The sequence below is a fragment of the Phaseolus vulgaris genome, chromosome 7 (genome assembly GCF_051622355.1).
Source record: "Phaseolus vulgaris cultivar YP4 chromosome 7, ASM5162235v1, whole genome shotgun sequence".
Classification (NCBI taxonomy): domain Eukaryota; kingdom Viridiplantae; phylum Streptophyta; class Magnoliopsida; order Fabales; family Fabaceae; genus Phaseolus; species Phaseolus vulgaris.
Window position 1 is genome coordinate 30,837,085 of NC_143504.1, and position 19,988 is coordinate 30,857,072.

The following is a 19,988-nucleotide window of genomic DNA, read 5'->3' on the forward strand; positions in this document are numbered from 1 at the left end:
ATTGCTACCCCGGGTTATCGGGGTTTGAGGCCTTCCCATGGCGTCACTCCCTCCAAGGTCTTTCCTACCCATGGGTATCGGGGAGCAACACCGTGATTGCCTTGCTTTTGTGACATTTGACCTTGGCGACGCCCTAGCTGGGCGACGCCTTGACTTGGCGATGCCTTCACCTAGGCGACACCTTACCTTGGCGACGCTTCGTCTCGGCGACGCCCTGCCTCGGCGATGCTTGCACTTGGCGTCTCCTCACCTAGGCGACGCCTTATGTTGACTTTGACCCCGACGTTGACTTTGTCAACGCCCGGATACGGGACGGTACAGTTGTCAATATTCTGGAAATTTGTAACACAAAGATCATGGAGATTTCTTTTATTTTCCACAAATCCATCAAGTTTATCCACCATGTATCTCTCAAATGAAAACTTGAGGGAGTCACATCCCCTTGATGTTCAGCACTTGTTCTAGCATCAAAGTCAGTTGCAGGTTGTTCTTCATTCTGAACATTCATATCAGCATCTTGATCTTCTTCATCAAAATCAGCAGGCGCAGAACTTGAGGAACCACCATGATCACCATCTTTGCTTACCCATTTTCCATTGATCTTGGTGAAACCCATTTTGCTTAGTGAACCATTGTTCACTTCTTGTGTTGATTTCACCAACTCAAAAGTTTCATCCTCAAGATTCACTTCAAAATAGAGCAAAAATTTAGAAATTAAAACAGCATAGGGGTAATGGTAGTCACTTAACCTCATGGATTTTTGCATATACTCTTTGATGATATGAATCCAATTGATCTTGACTTTCTTCATAATGCAATAAATATAGAAAAGATCTTCTTCTGTTAATACAGAATGGCTGCTCCCCCTTGGAGTTAGAATCCAAGTGACAATGACAGCCAAGACTCTCTCATCTAATTTCAGCCTCCAACTGAACAAGTTCTTACTTGAGCTTGTGGATTCTTCAAACAGCTTTTGTAATATTGAATCTTGTTGAAGTCTTCCACTACACCAATGTTTCCTTTATTAATTCTCAACCCAACATATTTCAAACAAATGGATTTTTTGGCTAAACACATGGGTAGAACTAAACGGATTTTTTTTATTTGCTTGTCCAATATCATTCTGAACTCCTTCTAAGTTGTGTCATATCATTAAATTCAGTTGGTGTGGTACTTTTCAAATTTAATTTGTTTCTTGCTTTCTTTTCTTGACCTCTAAAATTGTTGGTGGATGAATTTCAATTGGTGCTTGTTAAGTGGAAATTGACTTGAGGTGAGTCTAGCTCTACTTAGTAGGTACTGTTTTGAAGAATTTAATTGTTTAAATCATAAGAGGTTAAGGCAAGGAGCAACGGCTTTTATAATATTGAATCTTGTTGAAGTCTTCCACTACACCAATGTTTCCTTTATTAATTCTCAACCCAACATATTTCAAACCAGTTACAGCAGCCCATACATCATGAGTAATCTCCATGTCTACACTTTTAACATGTGAAACATGATTGTTTCCTTCAAACTTCAAGTTTGTGTAGAAGACCCGAATTAGATCTGGATATATGTTCCCCTTCATCTCCAAGAACCTCTTCAGCAGTTGTTCCTTGAGAAGCCTTCTCACATTGGCCAACTTTTGGCTTTTCAACCAATCAAAGGAGACAACTTTTGGATTGTTTATCACTTTTGTACTTGTTTCAAAGCGATACCTCTCAATCAATTCATTATCTCCTAAAAACCAGCCCTGCAGACGTCCTACTGACCTCACAACCCTAGTTTTAATCCTCTTTGATGTAGGAGAAGTGGAATCCATGAAAGTAGAATAAGAAAAAGGCACACACACAAGGAGAGAAAGAGATGTTGCAAGAGATGAGTCAATGGGTTGTTTTTGTGAAGGAAAACAGCTGCAGTAGATTTTATAGCAAAACAGAGACCTTTTTTGATCCTTTGGTGGTAGTGGATTTCAGTCTTCAAGGTAGAAAACTGGTCCAAGCTTTGAACAGAAAGTGTTAGCATAGAGCAAAAAAACACATGGTCAGTACATATGACTTTTGACTAGACATAAAGGCTCTTGAATTTCCAAGATATGAAATATATTCCTTTATGACAATATGTAACTTCCTCCAGAGCCAAAACATGCTTTCAAGACTGCTTTATTGACTTAAAGAATCATTAAATTTTGAATCTGCAAAGGATAGAATGCATAGAGAAATCAAATCAATTCTTCACAGTGCTGTCAGAGAAGAAACGATCGATTGTTTTTCTGCAACAGTTTAACAGATTGTGAATTCCAAGCATAAACTGAGAAAGGTTCAAAGGAAATGCAATTGCTCATTTGAAAAAGAAGAATTTAATCATGAATTAGTAATTGAAAAGCAAAGACAAGGAAGGTCTTATCCTTTTGTTATGAAGTTCCTTCAATGAGTCATTGTTTGTGATCAAGAGTGCTTCTTTTAGTTTTTGAAACAAATTGGACTGGTATCAACTTTTAATCCAGTTCCAGATACACTGCTTTTCTTCCAAAAGCTTGATCAGCTAACTCAGGACTTCACACTTTACTCAGTATCCAAAACATGCTTTCAAGACTGCTTTATTGACTTAAAGAATCATTAAAGTATCCAAAACATGTAACTTCCTCCAGAGCCAAAACATGCTTTCAAGACTGCTTTATTGACTTAAAGAATCATTAAATTTTGAATCTGCAAAGGATAGAATGCATAGAGAAATCAAATCAATTCTTCACAGTGCTGTCAGAGAAGAAACGATCGATTGTTTTTCTGCAACAGTTTAACAGATTGTGAATTCCAAGCATAAACTGAGAAAGGTTCAAAGGAAATGCAATTGCTCATTTGAAAAAGAAGAATTTAATCATGAATTAGTAATTGAAAAGCAAAGACAAGGAAGGTCTTATCCTTTTGTTATGAAGTTCCTTCAATGAGTCATTGTTTGTGATCAAGAGTGCTTCTTTTAGTTTTTGAAACAAATTGGACTGGTATCAACTTTTAATCCAGTTCCAGATACATTGCTTTTCTTCCAAAAGCTTGATCAGCTAACTCAGGACTTCACACTTTACTCAGTATCCCTGCATCATAAAAAGTTCAAGCAACAAGATTTGGTAACTTTACAAATGTGGGACCTTTTGATTTACCTTCATCATTTGAAAGTCACAACCTTTGGGAATCCATTTCATGAAATCTTTGGGAACAAAATATTTTCTTATTTTACAGAATCTGACTGAATAGCCTGTTTTCATGCAATAAAAGCATGTAACAACCGGTTGTTTCGACTTAACAATCGGTTGTTTTCCTGACAATTTTGAAAAATTCTTTGAAAACTTATCTTGCTTGTTCTGTGGATTAAAACCTAATCCAGCTTTTCCAAAAACACAATTTTGAGATGCCAAGACATTCTCAAAGTTGGATTTACCCTTTGAAAGCTTATCCACTGTTCTTACAAGATAATGAACTTTCTTTTCAAGATTTTCACAATTTTCACAAACAAGAGAGTCACACACATGAGAAGAGTTTTTGCAATGCTTTTCAAAATCATTTTTTTGATTTTTCTAGCTCTTCTTCAAGGGTCTTAACCCTCTTTTCAAGCCAATTGTTCAACCCTTTCAATCGATTGTTTGAGAGAACCAATCAGTTAGCTTCTTCATGAGTTTCTTGAAAAGCTTGAAGCAATTTACTATAATTTTTAGCACTTGGGGAAGCACGTGAACTTACACTGCTTGACTCATCATCTCCTTTTGCAATTAAGCATATGTTTGTTTTTTCATCTTCACTTGATGAGGAGCTTGATGAGGAAACTTCATTTTCATCCCAAGCAATATATGTTCTTCTTGTTTTTCCCTTCTTCTCCTTGTAGCTTGATTTTTTCATTGCTTTCTTTATTTGGGCAATCAGCTTTTATATGCCCTTGTTCACCACAACCAAAGCAGGTATAATTGTTAGAATTGAAATCACTTGTTTTATTGTTGCCATACCTTTCTTTGTTGGCTTCTTTAATGCGATTTCTCTTCAAGAATCTACTAAACTTTTTGGACAGCAAGCTAAGGTTTTCTTCTTCGCTTTCATCACTTGAATCTTGTTTTCTTTTCTGCTTGGCAGCTTTCAAGGCAATGCTTCTCACATGCTTGTCTTCATTTTCTTGAACATTGAGTCTATTCCTTTCTAACCATGTTCTCTAAGCTTACCAAACAATGAAGCCGTTGTCAAAGATGTCAAATCTTTTGATTCAGAAATTGTTGTTACCTTAGGTTGCCAAGATCTATCTAGGCACTTGAGAATCTTGATGTTTAGTTCTTCTTAATCAAAGGTTTTCTCAAGGCTCATTAGATGGTTGATGATGTGAGTGAACCTCTTTTGCACTTCAGCAATAGATTCTCCTTTAAGCATTCTGAACATCTCATACTCTTCACATCATTTGTTCCTTCATGGGTGATGATCCGATCGGTCATCGGTAGTCAATGACGTCAGCAGCAGAGAACCACGTGGACCACTCGCAGGGTGACACGTGGACCAGGTGACAGAGAGATCAGGGAGGCGATCGCCAAGAGCGATGATCGGGGGGTCAGTAACCAAGTGACCACCGACAGATCAGGCGGCAGAGAGGTCAGGGGACAGATCACCCAGAACGGTGATCGGTGGTCAGTAGCCAAGTGGCCACCAACAGACCAGTTCCCAGACTAACGCCTGGGGGCAGAACGCGAGAAGCAATAGAGCACTGATCAGTCATCGGGTGCATGGTCATCGGGGGCCCGTGTTACACGCAGTTAAACTGGGATTGAGGTTCCCAGCGAGAGCGTTACGCATGGACCTCGCATGAGCACATCTCAGGAAATCGTGCACGAGAGTGGCCTGAGGGAACTAGTAAACCAATCAGTGATTGGTGATTCCCTCAACCCATTACGTGCGCGATACCGTGAAGGGTAAGTCGTTACGCAGAGGGCAACGCTTGGTGAGTGTGCCTAGACCAGCCACACCCGGCGTTCTCCTGAGAGTATGCGACTTACCCAGATGGAAGAAATATCCTAAGTTACTCCGCAAGGGAATAACTTAGGCGCACAAGGAGAAGCGCTAGAGCCCTTCCAGTAAGTGACACGTGTGTGGTTAGATGTGAGTTGCATGCCTCCACGTGTCATCATCTGAGAGGGGTGCGGTCCAGATAAAGGTGCACTCCGTACCACTAAGGGTACAGACAGGCGCAGCCAAGCGCAGAGACGCGCAGACACGCACAGACTCTCACACCCACACTCTACTGATTCTGGAGGTACATTGTCTCAGAAAAGCATAACAGGGTTCTGACACATGCCAGAAAAGCATAACAGAATTCTGTTAGGCCCAGAAATAGAAGGAGAGACATAAAATAGAATCAGGAAGAGATTGAGAGGATACGAGAAAAAGAGAGCAAGAGTTTTTCACACACACTACTAGTTTTTCTCATTTGGTGGTTCTGTGGTCTAACTTGATCGTCGGAGTGCAAACGGCCGCTAGAGGCGCCGTCTGTGTGTTTTGCAGGTCACGTTTGGAGATCCAAGAGAAGATTCTGAGGGTGATTTTGCAGAGAACACAGTTGCGTAGACGGGACAGAGAGTGCTACAAAGCGATTCCTCCACGTTCGAGTTGTCGACAGGATCAGGTGACTTCCAAAGTGTCCCACATCTCCTTGGTCGATGAACATTGTGATATCCTAGAAAATTCATCCAAATTCAAAGCAGATGTTATGATATTCTTGGCAATACAATCAAACTTGGCCTTTTTATTTTCAGCATCAGTCGATTGGGACCAAGGTTTTTCAATAGAAGATCCGTCCTTTTCAAATTTAGGAATAAAAGGGCCATTTTCAATTGCATCCCAAATTTCGTTATTAAGAGATTCAACAAAGATTTTCATTCTAACTTTCCATAATTGATAATTCAAACCACAGAACAGAGGTGGTCTGTTAATTGAAGCACCCTCTCCAAAAGGTAGTTTTTCAGCCATTGAAAAAGATTTTAGGATTAAACTTGAGTATCTTTCAAGTACCAAGCTCTTGATGCCAATTTTTAGAATATATAGCTTTAAATGAGAGGTGGGTGAATTGTTTAAAGGGGGTTTCAAAAAAAATTTAGGCTAGAACAAAATCCTTTGTATGAAACTCAATCAAAAATTCAGTTAGCCAAGATATAAAACGCAAAACAGCAAAGCACCGGAAAAACAATCGGTTATTTATACCAGCAAATCAATAACAATTGAATTTAAATGAGTTGAAGGGAAAAAAGAGATACACAAGGAGTTTATACAAGTTCACTCTTAAACCAAAAGCTACATCCAGTCCCCAGAAGCCAGTAGGCAATCCACTAAGCAATCAATACAAATTACACACAAAACCACCAAAGAAGTGACCTTGAACCCTTCAAGAAACACACTTCCTTTGGCACAGCACACACCAAAAATGTTGATCTTGACAACCTCAAGAGCACACAATACTCCTTGGCTACAACACCAGAAATAACAAAGTGTGCCGACCAGTCCTCGGGTGTTGTTGACCACTAGTAATATTGGTGCCACGAAAGCAGGGTCCCACAAGCAACGTGGACCAGTATCTTGCAAAGCACGTGCGCCAAGGAACCAAAGAGTGGTCAGACATCGGTTACTAGGATGTACCGGTGTGCCACTAGACAGTGTGGAGAGGTCAGACATCGGGACCCGAATAGCAGAGCTGGGCCACGAGAGGTGGATCCTAGACCACACACTAGTTATCAGAAAGTGAGAAGCATAGGTTACGAGAGTCCATGTGTGTAGAGTGGATGACGCGTTTAGGCATAACACAAGTATAGAGCCATGGAAAGAGATGACCTGCGAGGGTCGCGTTCTAGGGATGAGCTGCATGCATGACATGTGAACAGTTAGGGCACTCCCAAAGGCAGGTGACCCCGGAGATCAGGTGCACGAGGAGGCACCCAGGTGGTCACCCCGTCAGAGGTTCCACTTCAGTTAGGGAACCCACGTGCTAGGTTATCCTAAGAGTAGGGTAACAACAGTGTTGGGCCCACCCCCTCAGAAAACCCATTTTTGGTAAAGTGGAAACCCTAGTTTCAGCCTATATAAAGGGAAGTAACAAACTTAGTAAGGTACGCTATTCTTTTGCGTCGCTTGACACATACAGTGACATGCAATATAGTTTTGGTGTTTCCTAACCCTAATATTGACTTGAGCGTCGGAATGCAAATGGCCTCAAGGGCGCCCTTTGTCTTTGTGTTTTCAGCCAAAAGGCACGTGTGAAGCGCAGGGATTTAGGACGTGAGAGTGACGTAGACACACGAAGGCATATTTGGTCAACCGACAGGAACATTTGGCGCCCACCGTGGGGCACGATACAAAACATTGTCCCACCAGCAAAAACCATACAGATCTAGGAGATGAGAAGTACGAGGAAGGGACCTGTTGCACCGAACAGGGGTGAAGGCCTCACCCTGCAACATGTTATGGAGAAGATGTCAGCCCTTCAGGAAGAGATGGTTGCATCGAGAGCGAACCAAGAACTCATCCAGGCTGACTTGGTGGTGTCGCGAGCAACGAGTGAGGAACTGTGTCATTAAAATGAGGAACTGCACAGGGATCTGCAAAATCGCGCAGACAAGCGTGAGGAAGAGGATCAAGAACCTGCGACGCCGCCCAGGGAGTTCCCAACGTCGTTCTCGCAAGAAATCATGGATGTCGTAATACCAGCCATGCTGGTAGTGCCCAAGGTGACCTTCACTGGTACAGAAGACCCGAAGGCCCATCTCACAGCTTTCCATACGCATATGATGCTAGTTAGGGGCCCCGATGTGGTAAGATGCAAGTTGTTCATGAGCACCCTGGTGGGAACAGCGATGGACTGGTTCATCAACCTCCCTGATGGCCATGTAACATCGTTCCCACAACTTACAAAGTTGTTCAGAGCACAATACATCGTGAATCGGGCTCCCCCGTCTATCTCTTATGATCTCTTTGACATAAGACAATATCAGGAAGAGTCTTTGAAGGAGTTCCTCCACCGCTTTGGAACGCAAGTAGTGAGGTTGAACCTCAAGGACGAAAGAATGATGGTGCACGTGTTCAAGAAGGGCATTGTGCCAGGCCCCTTCAGCGAGTCACTTATCTGAAATCACCCCAAGACCTTCTCCGAGATAAGGCGTCGCGCGGTGGCTTATATTGCGATGGAGAAAGAAGTTAACAAAGCGTATGTGCATGGTACCCACGCGCCCGCGTGCGGCTGGTCGCCCTCAAACCCTAAGGGTGCATGAGGCAACGATAGATAAGAAGACCCCCATGAAGCAGCAACCCTATCAACCGAGGAAGCCTCAACCCAGGGGGCGTGAGAGGGAGAACGTGCCACCAAGGCACGACTTCGTGGTAGAATTAAAGGACCTCATCGCTATCCCAAATATAGCGAAGAAGCTGAAGGTACCCCTCAAGACCGACAAGAGGCTCGGGCCCAACAAGAACGCCTGGTGTGAGTTCCACCAGACATTCGGTCATTCCATACGCAACTGCTTGGCACTGGGACACCAGCTAGATGAGTTAGTGAAGAACAGTCTCCTGAGGAATTACTTGCAAGAAAAGCAGGGGACCGAGGACGTGGCGGTGACAGGGGTGGCCCGGGGCACGAAGTCCCCATGCATGGTGAGATTCACACCATCGCGAGAGGTTTCTCGAGAGGAGGTTGTAATGCCTCTCAGCGAAGGAAATACACACGGGCGATGATGTCGGTAGAAGCACAAAGGACCGACGATGCTTTTGATGTCGACCTTGTCTTCACCAAGGCCGACCTTCAGGATGTTGTTCCCCATGACAACGACCCTGTGGTGATCTCAGTGGTAACCGCGGGAAGGAAGGTGCACCGTGTGCTAGTTGATTAGGGAAGGTCGGCAGACGTAATGTTCTGGACGAATTTCAACAAACTGCAACTGTCCCCTGACATGCTAAGGCCCTATGGTGGTTGTCTGTACGGTTTCGCGGGAAACCAGGTAGAGGTGCGCGGACACTTAGAGCTGAGGAGCACCTTTACGAATGGTATCGCGTCACGTACGGAGAGCATTAGGTACCTTGTCGTCAATGCCTCCTCTGCTTATAACATGATGTTGGGTAGACCTACGTTGAATAGGTTAAGGGCGATGTCGTCGACGAGGCACATGAAGATGAAGCTTCCTGACTTGGCAGAAAAGGTGATTACCATCAAGTCAGATCAGAAAGAGGCCAAGAGATGTTACGAGAACAGTCTCAAAACAAAGAGAGGAGTATGCATGGTCACTACTAGACCACCGTACACATAGGAGGTCCCCCAACCCGAGGTCAGTTGCACCGAAACCGCCTGGACTAAAGCAGAAATTGACCGCGAGAAGATAGCCCAGGAGAGCAGACATGATCCGTTTGGCGACCCTGGGGAAAGAGAGATTGAAGGGAAGGTCTCCAAGCTTATCTACACCCCCGATCAAAAGGCGTAGGATCTGAATGCAAAGGTCTGACCTGTCCACCAAAGGGCGAAGGAAGGACACCTAATTAACTTAGAAGGTTTGTTCGAAAAGATAGCTGAGTACAAGCTAAAACCGGACCCCGAGAAGTGTGTGTTCGAAATAGAACCAGGGAAGTTTCTAGGTTCCTTGCTCACTGAGCGTGGTATGAAGACAAACCCAGAAAGGCACGCATTGGCGAGGCGCATGTCTGTCTTGTCTGGATTTGCACCAGTTGGAGGAGGGGGCGGCCTTCCTTACCAAGAGTGTAAAAAGGGGTTCATCAGGTTGAAGGAGTACTTAGCCAACCCTCTAGTTATGTGCAAACCACAGCCAAGCACATCATTTAGTTTGTGTCTAGTGGTGATCGATCAGGCGATCAGTTTAGTCCTTGTGCAGAAACAGGACCAGTTTCAAAAACTCATATGCATAGTGGGCAGAGTACGCCAAGGACCTGAAGAAAGACACCAGGTACCGGAGAAGGCAGCCCCATTGGTTTCACGTCACGTCTCCCCCTATGGACTAGTTCTTTCAGAGTAACAGAGATCCTCGGGAATAAAGCATGCAGACTTGAGACGCTAAAACGAGGCCCGATTCCTCGCACATGGAATGCGACCGGCTTCAAGTTTTATTTCAGTTAAGCAGTAACGTTGTACATGGTACTAGGGGACACTCTTTTTCCCTTATAAGGGTTTTATAATGAGGTCACCAAATAAAATTCGATTGAAATATTTTCTCGAGTTATGTACAATTCAGTTAAGAACTAGTTTTCCTTGCGTTAGAAGTCTTGTGAGCGGAGAGGTAGGTTCGTAAGAGTCGAGTGAAAGCGCCAAGGTTGAGCGAAATAGTTCGCCAGATAAATCCTCCTCGCTTTTGAGCGAAGCCGAGTTCAGTTAAGAACTTGTTTTCCTTACGTTAAAAGTCGTGTGAGCGGAAAGATAGGTTCGTAAGAGAACACCTCCCCTCTCGAGTGAAAGCGCCAAGGTTGAACGAAATAGTTCACCAGATAAATCCCCCTCGCCCTTGAATGAAGCTGTACCATCCCGTATCTGGGCGTTGACAAAGTCTAGGTCAAAGTCAACGTCGGGGGTCAAAGTCAACGTAAGGCGTCGCCTCTGTGAAGAGACGCCAAGTGCCAGCGTCGCCAAGAGGAAGCGTCACCAAGGTAAGGCGTCGCCTAGGTGAAGGCATCGCCCAGTTAAGGCATCGCCCAAATAGGGCGTCGCCAAGGTCAAATGTCACAAAGGCGAGGCGATCACAGTGTGGCTCCCCGATACCCATGGGTAAGAAAGACCATGGAGGGAGCGACGCTGTGGGAAGGCCTCAAATCCCGATAATCCGGGGCAGTAATAAAGAAAAGAGAAAGGTGGCTTCAAGGCCATAGTGATAGCGCGAGTGTAGGGCAGCCTGACTCGTGAAGTGCCCCTGCCGCCCCAGAGACGCCCTTGGGATAGATACGACTCAGGAGGAGGGTCACGCCCAGTGTAGCCAGGTGCAGGGTACGAGAGGAAGGCAGATACGCTCTCAAAGTGAGTGACTAGATGTTTAGGAGCATGAGTTGGCACCCAAAAAGTCACCCCTTGCGCAGTTGCACTCCCAAGCAGGAGGACTCACACGAAGAAACGCCCCCAGATGGGGTCATGGCGCTGTGAGGCCCTCCACGTGTACAGCAACCAGGTCAGGATAGAAATGCCATTTTGTCAGGTACAAGGTAATTAAGGTTATTTAATACAGTTTTCGTTTCGAGTGTTTAAGGTACTATAAATGCTCCTCAGCGGTTTAAACCTCTTAAATGCGCTGAACGTTTCATAATTCAATGCGCTTTAAGACGCTTTAAATGCTAGGGTAGTTTAAATAGCGCCTCGAATGTTGGGAACGGGGTTCGAACTTTTGGCAAATTTTCCTGAAACTCTCTAGTTTCTTGCATGAGCCTTGAGGTTATGCACAAGGGACTAGGGAAAGATCTTTGCCAGAACGAGAAAGTATACACTAGACACAGTTCCTTTTTTCCACCTTCAGAGTGCCATACACGGTGCTCCGATACGGAGGTGCATAGTTTTGGTGTTTCTTGCTGGCTGACTTGAGCGTCGGAGTGCAAACGGCCGCTAGGGCGCCCTTTTGTCCTTCTTTGCAGGAACCCACAGGTAACCAGTGGGAAGGAGTCCCTAGCTGACGGTTGAGGTCGCGCACGAAGACGTCCCAGGCCAACCGGACGGAACAGAAGATGAGGTCAGTTAAGGACTTGTTTTCCTTGTGTTAGATGTCTTGTGAGCGGAGAGGTAGTTTCATAGAGAACACCTCCCCTCTCATGTGAAAGCGCCAAGGTTGAACGAAATAATTCCCCAAATAAATCCTCCTCGCCCTTGAGCGAAGCTGAGGTCAGTTGAGAGTTTGTTTCCCTTGCGTTAGAGACCTCGTGAGTGAAGAGGTAGGTTCGTATAAGAACACATCCCCTTTCGAGTGAGAGCGCCAAGGAGAAACAACCTAGTTCACAGTTAAACCCCCTCCTTACAGTGAGGGCATGGTATCAAAGAACGCTAGAAGAAACATCACGGTGCCAGCCACCACGAGTTAGCAGTTGAGTGAGTTAAAGAGCAGTTTTCAGTTTAAGGAAATAAAAGTAGCTATACGTCCGAGAAAGTAAAGTTACATGCGAATGATAAACTGTTTGTCTGACAACCAAATACAAGTTAAGGAAGAATCCTTGGAACGATGTGCCCGTTTACAACACGGCTTGATACCGCGAAGGGTGAAGCGTCCATCTCGGGGTGCACATAGGCAACCTGAGCGAGGGCATCCTTGAACCCCACGTCGTAAGCATCAACAACATCTCCGGTCAGCACAGCCTCGGCTTCTTCGAACCTCTTGGCTTGTTGGAGGAGCTCGGCCTCCACACGACCCAGTTGCACTTCCCGGTTAATGGATATTTTTTCAAGCCCCGCCATTTTGGCTTTGAATGCCTCAGCAGCCTCTTCCAGCTCAAAGACCCAGATTCGCAGGGGCAGGATTCTTGCCTCCAGCTCGACAACCTCTTGGCACTTGACATGAAGTTGTTTAGAGAGCAGCGGGCAGCAAACGAACGAGTCAACATGGTCGTTTCTTCCTTAGTCTTGGCCTCTACCAGCGCCACCCTCGCTTCAGGCCTAGTTATGAGGGCATTGGACTGAGCAAGAAGAGCCCCAAAGTTGAAGCCCAGCCTTTCCCTCGCAGCGGCCTCATCTGAGTCCACTGTCACCTCTAGTTGGAAGCCTTTAAGGGCATGATGTAGGACAGTGGGCATTTTGGGGGCAGGTGGAGTCACAGAAGCACTCGTTCCGCCAGCGAAGAGGTCAGGGAAAGAGGGAACGCTTGGCGTTTGGTCACGGGGCGATGCCGAGCGACCGGCAGTAAAGGAATGGGAGGTCGTCGTAGTCGTAGGCCTAAGCCTCTTAGAGATTGGCCCCTCAGCGGAGTCCTCATCAAATTCGATCTCCGCTACCTTTTCGCAAGAAAATAGAGCGGGAGACCCTTGGGCGAGTTAGGATACCAGCCAGCTTGGCCCGTTTCTCCTCATTCATAACCATCCATGTGTGCAAATTTCAGAATACAAGAGGTTGGGAAACACAGGGATAAAACATGCGAATACACAAGGGCAGAGTGCGCAAACATAACAGTATGATAACAGGAATCAACTCCTCAAGAGTCTTGGGTTTCTTGAACCCTATCGAATGAGGGAAACCCGGAAAGAAAAATAGAACAGAGGACAACTGAAATGCAAAAAGTTAAACAGCCTCGGGCAGTTATCAAGCATCAGAATTAATAGATAAGTGTGATCAACAGTCAAAGTTCGTACCTTTTGATCTGATAGGATGAGGATGAGGATGCTGAAGTTTGTAGGAAAAACGCAAGAGTGCTCTAGGAAGAAGACGAAGTAATGAAGAGTGTTTCAGAGAATGATGGAAGTTTTTCGCGTCGGTTGACCGGGATCGTCTTTGCCCGTGGCTTGTCCTCGCGAGCTAGGGCACCTTCGTTATGCTCCGTTCGTGATACCTGAAAAGAAGTGAACAAAGGGGCGCCCTCGCGGCCGTTTGCACTCCGACGATCAAGTCAGCTAGCGAGAAACATCAAAGGTGACACACCCTCTGAAGGTGGTCGAAAGTAACTGTGCTGGAATACTAAAACTGGGTTGCCCTAATTGCCTTGTGTTCACAGTGGGTGCGCCGCAAAAGCAAATAGGGTTTGTGTTCTGTGTAGGCTCCGAGAATTAGGTCAAATCTCGGTCCCCCTTCCAAACGTCCCAAGGTCCCCTTTTATACACCTTTCGCATTTAAAACGCGTTAAAGCGCATTGAAAACATATAAAAATATTCCTTGGAACGTTTGAATCTTAACTGAATTAGTGCGTACCTTGGCAGACTTTCACTGAAACATTTAATGAGCACGTGCTAATTGCCACGTGTCCTTCTGACTTGATCATAACTCTGTGCGGAGGGCCTCACAACGTCGTAACCCAGCTTAGGGTTAATCCATTGTGTGAGTCCTCCTTCCTTGAAGTGCATCTGGCGCGTGAGGTGACTTTCTGGGTGCCAACTCATGCACTCTAAGCTCGAGTCACTTGCCCTGGGGGTGTATCTACCTTTCTCTCGTACCACGCACATGGTTCTCCCTAGGTCGTGGCCCTCTCAAGGGTCGTATCTGTCCCAGGGTCTCCCAGCAGTGGCGTGGATACTTCACGAGTCAGGTTACCCCTTACTAGTACTAGAACTTATGGCCCTGAGGCCACCTTTCTTTTTTCTTTGTTACTGTTCTAAACTATCGAGACCCGAAGCCTCCTTGCGATGTCTTAGCATGGTGCTTTGTCTTGGCGACGCCTTAACCCGGCGACACCTTTACTTGGCGATGCTTTAACCTAGCGACGCATTAACCCGGCGATGCCTCAGGTGATCAATCCGTTGACTTTCTTCCTTGGGTCCCACGAGGGGCCCTTCCACCCTTTGACTTTGACCTTTGGTCAACGCCCGGGGACGGGACAGTACAAAAGTGATTGGACGCGCGCATTTTTTAACAGTTAAAGTAAACAAAGAAGCGTAAGCGGCGTTAAGCCCTAGTCGTTGATCAAAACACGTGTGCGCAGGTGAGACAGGCTCAGAAAGACGTCACTTTGGTGCAGTATTCACGTCCTGTCATACAGAGCCACGTAGGTCACCAAAGGCAAAGACTTAGTCTCTTTGTTGAACAAGTTACAACTCAAGACTGCGGGCTTGTGTACCGACCAGTTCTCGAACGTCATTGACCACTGTTAATATTGGTGCCACGTAAGCAGGGTCCCACAACAAGCGTGGACCAGTATCTTGCAAAGCACGTGCGCCAAGGAACCAAAGAGTGGTCAGACATCAGTCACTAGGATGTACCAACGTGCCACTAGACAGTGTAGAGAGGTCGGACATCGGGACCCGAACAGCAGAGCTGGGCCAGGAGAGGTGGATCCCAAACCACACACCAGTTATCAAGCCTGGGTTACGAGAGTCCATGCGTGTAGAGTGGATGATGCGTTTAGGCGTAACACAAGTATAGAGCCATGGAAAGAGATGACCTGCGAGGGTCGCGTTCCAGGGATGAGCTGCATGCATGGCACGTGAACAGTTAGGGCACTCCCAAAGGCAGGTGACCCCAGAGATCAGGTGAATAAGGAGGCACCCAAGTGGTCACCTCGTCATAGGTTGCACTCCAGTTAGGGAACCCACGCGCTAGGTTATCCTAAAAGTAGGGTAACAACAGTGTTGGGCCCACCCCCTCAGAAAACCCATTTTGGGTAAAGTGGAAACCCTAGTTTCAGCCTATATAAAGGGAAGTAACAAACTTAGTAAGGTACGCTATTCTTTTGCGCCGCTTGACACACACATGACATACGATATAATTTTGGTGTTTGCTAGCCCTAATACTGACTTGAGCGTCGGAGTGCAAACGGCCTCTACGGCGCCCTTTGTCTTTGTGTTTTCAGGCAAAAGGCACGTGTGAAGCGCAAGGATTTAGGATGTAAGAGTGACGTAGACGCACGAAGGCATATTTGGTCAATCGGCAGTTACACAAAGTATTCAGAAAGAATTACACTTGTTTACAGAACAAACTGAAATTAATACAGATGTAATCTTATTCCACTCTCTCTTGAGAAAACAAAAGTTGAAAAGTGAATGTTCAAAAACTTGAAAGCAATCTCTCACAACTGAAAAAATTCAAATTTGTTTTTCTTGTTTGTTATAAAACATAAACAAACTATTTATAACTGTTCCCGCCAGTTGACCAGGGTCGTCTTTGTGCGCGGCTTGTCCTCGCGAGCTAGGGCACCTTCGTTCTGCTCCGTCTGTGTGTACCTGAAAAGAAGTGGACAAAGGGGCGCCCTCGCGGCCGTTTGCACTCCAACGATCAAGTCAGCTAGCGAGAAACATCAAAGGGATACACCTCCGTATCGGAACACCGTGAATCGATGCTCTAAAGGTGGTCCAAAAACTGAGTACTCAATAACTAGTGCTTTCTGCCCTAACTGCCTGTGCGTACAGTGGGTGCGCCAACAAGACAACTAGGGTTTTTGTGTGTGTAAAACTACGAGAATTAGGTCAAAACTCTCGCCCCTGTCTCAAACGTCTAAAGCCCCTTTTAAACACCTCCAGCATTTAAAGCGTCTGAAAGCGCATTTTAAGCGTATAAAAACGTTCAACGCGTTTAAAACGTTTAAAGCATTTAAAGTGCTTTAACGCGTTTGAAACGTAAACTAAATTAATGCGTACCTTAGCAAACTTTCAGGGAAACAAATATACCTTGATGTTTCAATGATTTCTGCTATGTGTTCTTCTGACTTGATCGCAACTCTTCGTGGAGGGCCTTACAGCGTCGTAACCCAACTTAGGGATAATCTATCGTGTAAGTCCTCCTTCTTTGAGTGCATTTGCACAAAGGGGTGATTTTCTGGGTGCCAACTCATGCGCCCCAGCCTCTAGTCACTCGCCCTGGGAGTGTATCTACCTTTCTCTCGTACCGTGCACGTGGTTCTCCCCTGGGCGTGGCCCTCTCGTGGGTCGTATCTGTCCTAGGGTCTTCCAACGGTGGCGTGGGTACTTCACGAGTCAGGTTACCCCCTACTGGTACTAGAACTATGGCCTTGAAGCCACCTTTTTCTTCTCTTTATTACTGTTCTGAGGTACTGAGGCCTTTCACGGTGTCGCCCCCTCACGGTCTTTCCTTCCCATGGGTATCGAGGGTGGCACCGTTGATGCCTTAATCTTGGCGACACCTACACCTGGCGACACCTCATCTTGGCGACGCCTCATCTAGGCGACGCCTACACCTGGCGACGCCTCACCTTGGCAACGCCTTCCGCGGTCAACCTGTTGACTTTCTTCCCTTGGACCCCCTTGAGGGGTCCTAAAATATGTTGACTTTGACTTTGGTCAACGCCCGGGGACGGGACGGTACACAAGCCCCCCAGTCTTGAGCTGACACTTGTTTCAGCAAAAAGACTAAGGTCTCGCCCTACCATCCACGTGGCATTCCTACTGACCTGACATTCCTTTGATCAGTTGACGTGACGCTCTCTGAGCGTCTGACGCGACATTCTCTGCGCTGAAGATGTGACATTATAAGTTATGCTTTAATCTCTTGACACGTGGCTCAATCGCACGGCCATCACTTAGCGCCTCTCGCGCTCCTCAAATTAACGTTACATCTTTCAAAAACGCGCGCTCCAAACCACTGTTTCATTCACTCTTCGCATTCTTTCTACTTTTCATCTTCCCAAACTTTCTCTGCAACCTTCGCTCTCTCTCGCGCTTTCGATCTTCAAATACCCAGATACTCAAAAGGTATGATTTTTCTCCTTCAATGGCTCTCCCTTTAAATTTCGTACTGATATAACTGCCTGGGCCTGTTTATTTTTCTTGCATTTCTTGTGTTCTTCTCCTTTCCTTCACATCTCTTCATTCTTTCCTCTTTTTTGGATTTCTCGCGTGGATATGGTTTTTCTAGGGTTTCTCTTCCCCTTTCTGTCTTAACCTCATTCGCTGAACTCTTCCTCTTCTTCATTCTTCAGCTCTTCTCATCAAACTATGGCGCGTACAAAAACGACATCCAACCATCCACCCCCAAAAATCAACTATAGGGCCCTTTACCCTTGGGCTCCCGACGAGCTGCTCGACGAGTACTCGAGCCTGGTTTCCACAAAGGCCTGGAGAGATCACGTAGGAGAGTCGAGAACCTACGACCATCGTGCCTTCGCGAAAATGCACGACGAAGACATAGCAGTGCTCCCTTGTACCCTAGGGGAGCCTGTATGTGGGGACGAACAGGCCAACAATGGAGTCCCTTTCTTTTACTTCTACCAAGTGGTCTTCAAATGCATAGGGATGCGCCTACCCTTCTCTAGGTTTGAAAGAGAACTTCTGACTGAAATCAACGTCGCCCCATCCCAGTTACACCCTAACGGCTGGGCCTTTGTTAAAGCATTCGACATTTTGTGCGGGTTCTTCGGACATGCCCCCTCTGTCGACATCTTCCTTCATTTCTTCGAAGTGAAGAAGCAAGGGAAAAGCCTCTGGGTGAGCCTCAGCGGCATATCTAGAAGGGTCCTCCTGACGTTATTTCAACAGTCCTTCAAGGGGTGGAAGGGCAAATTCTTCAAAGTGTGTTGTTCTGACTTCGACCCCACTGCCCTTGACGGCTTCCCCCTGTACTGGGTGAAGGAAGTGAAGCACATGAAGCCTAAGTCCCTTGATGAACTGCCCTCGACTGATCGAGAGCTTGCCAAATTCTGGCCAACGTGGGGGCCTTCAACACCTCCACCGTGATAAGCCTTGAGTACAACGCCGAGGCTCTTGCGAAATGCATAAGTATGAGAGCCTCCCTCATAGCCTTCTATTCACTGCCCTTGCTTGTTCTTACTTTGTGTATGAATTATCTGCTTTCTTTGTATAGTATTTAACTTGTGCCTAACCCCTACTGCATTTATCTTCTTGGTGCAAGTTCAAAGATGGACAAGCAACGAAGGTTGAGGCTTGCTCAAATACTGAAGTCTAAGGGCGGGGCTTCCTCACAAGGGGTTGGAGATTCCACACCTCCAACTTGATGGCATTTCATGTGTTCTTCTTGAATCAAAGTAGTAAAAATGGATGCGGAAGCAATGGGTGAGTGAAACAAAGCCCTCCTAGGAGTTGTGATGGCTTTGAAGGTGCATGATGAGTATGATTTAGAGAGGTTCGGCCAGCTCTATGAAGAAAGGTGAAGGAAGTGAAGTTTATAGCCTAGATTTCTAGGAGAAGTATAGCTAGTGCACAAAATGGGCAGCATAACAATACTCAAATAAACTTGAAAAATACAAAGAGATAGCCTTCCTATTTATAGGCTATTTGGGCTTAAATGTTAAGCTACATTTCTAAGGAAAAGAAAACCAAAATGAAATCTAAATCCTAAGCCATGTGCCATGCAATGACCGGCCACACAACCCTAGGTTCTAGAAGGTTTCCTTCACAAAGTTCTTTCTACACTACCTATCTTACTAAGTACCCCTAATGGGCCTTTTATGCAACAAAGCCTCTTCTCTCCCAAACCGTAGCTTTGGCCCTTGTGTGTGTGAAGCTAGACGGTCTAGGACTCTTCATAGATGCTCCTCATGTAGCCTTGGCCTAGACGCTCCTCATCATGGCTAGACGCTCCCTTTGTGAGGCTAGACGCTCCTTGTGAGGCTAGACGCTCCTTTTGGAAGGCTAGACGGTCTTGGTCTTGGAAGCTTGGCTTTCATAGTGTGGTGAGCTTGGGCCTTCCTCCATCATCCCCTCCCTCTTGAAAAGGATTTGTCCTCAAATCCAAGGCTTTGCTTAGGGGGTGGTTGTGGCTGGATGGTGTCCATCATCTCCTCCGGCTTGAGAAGATCTATCCTCAGATTTGCATTCTTGATCTCGGATAGCAGCCTCTTGCTTCGTCAAGATGTGTCCTCCCGGATCAAATGTCAATCTATGTGACCCTTGAAACAAAGCAAAGGAGTGAGGGTGATCTTTTGAAAAACAAATAAATGTGGGAAGTTGCCATTTTTGTTTTTCTCTTGTTGTGGCCAACTTCTCACAATACCTCCCTTTTGAGGGTTGTAGGTGCCCTCTAATCCTCTTATGTTTTCTAAAATTTTCAAAAGGAGTTACTTTTCCCTTAGGCATAATCTTTTTAAGACAGAGTAACAACTTTATAAAGGCAAGAGGACATAGAACACATACAACTTCGAATGGAGAAATATGAGTAATTTTGTGGATTACTCCTTTGTATGCATGCTTATAAGGGAAAGGATTCTTATCCCAAGATTTGTGAGTGTCTCTCATGATTTCGTGAAACATAGAAGAAAGAGCTATGTTTTCAAATTTTGGAGCTCTATCTATTATGTTGAAAAATAAATCATGGAGGCTTGTCACATTTCTTAGAAAGAGGTTATCCACATCCTTAAAGAAAGAAAAACCCTTTGTTGTCCTAGGAAGCGCCAAAATGGAATGTGTGTCTTCCCAAAGATC

At 45.7% G+C, this 19,988-nt stretch overlaps 1 protein-coding gene across 1 annotated transcript; it reads left to right on the forward strand.

Annotated features, from left to right (window-relative positions):
* Positions 1-7,684: 7,684 nt before the first annotated feature.
* Positions 7,685-8,122, forward strand: LOC137838393 (uncharacterized). The gene has a single exon (XM_068647637.1). It carries the CDS (start codon positions 7,685-7,687, stop codon positions 8,120-8,122), a length of 438 nt encoding a protein of 145 aa, XP_068503738.1.
* Positions 8,123-19,988: the final 11,866 nt, after the last annotated feature.

What these genes read in the sequence shown, in the direction of transcription:
- LOC137838393 (XM_068647637.1), top strand. Translation starts at nt 7,685, where the DNA reads ATGGATGTCGTAATACCAGCCATGCTGGTAGTGCCCAAGGTGACCTTC.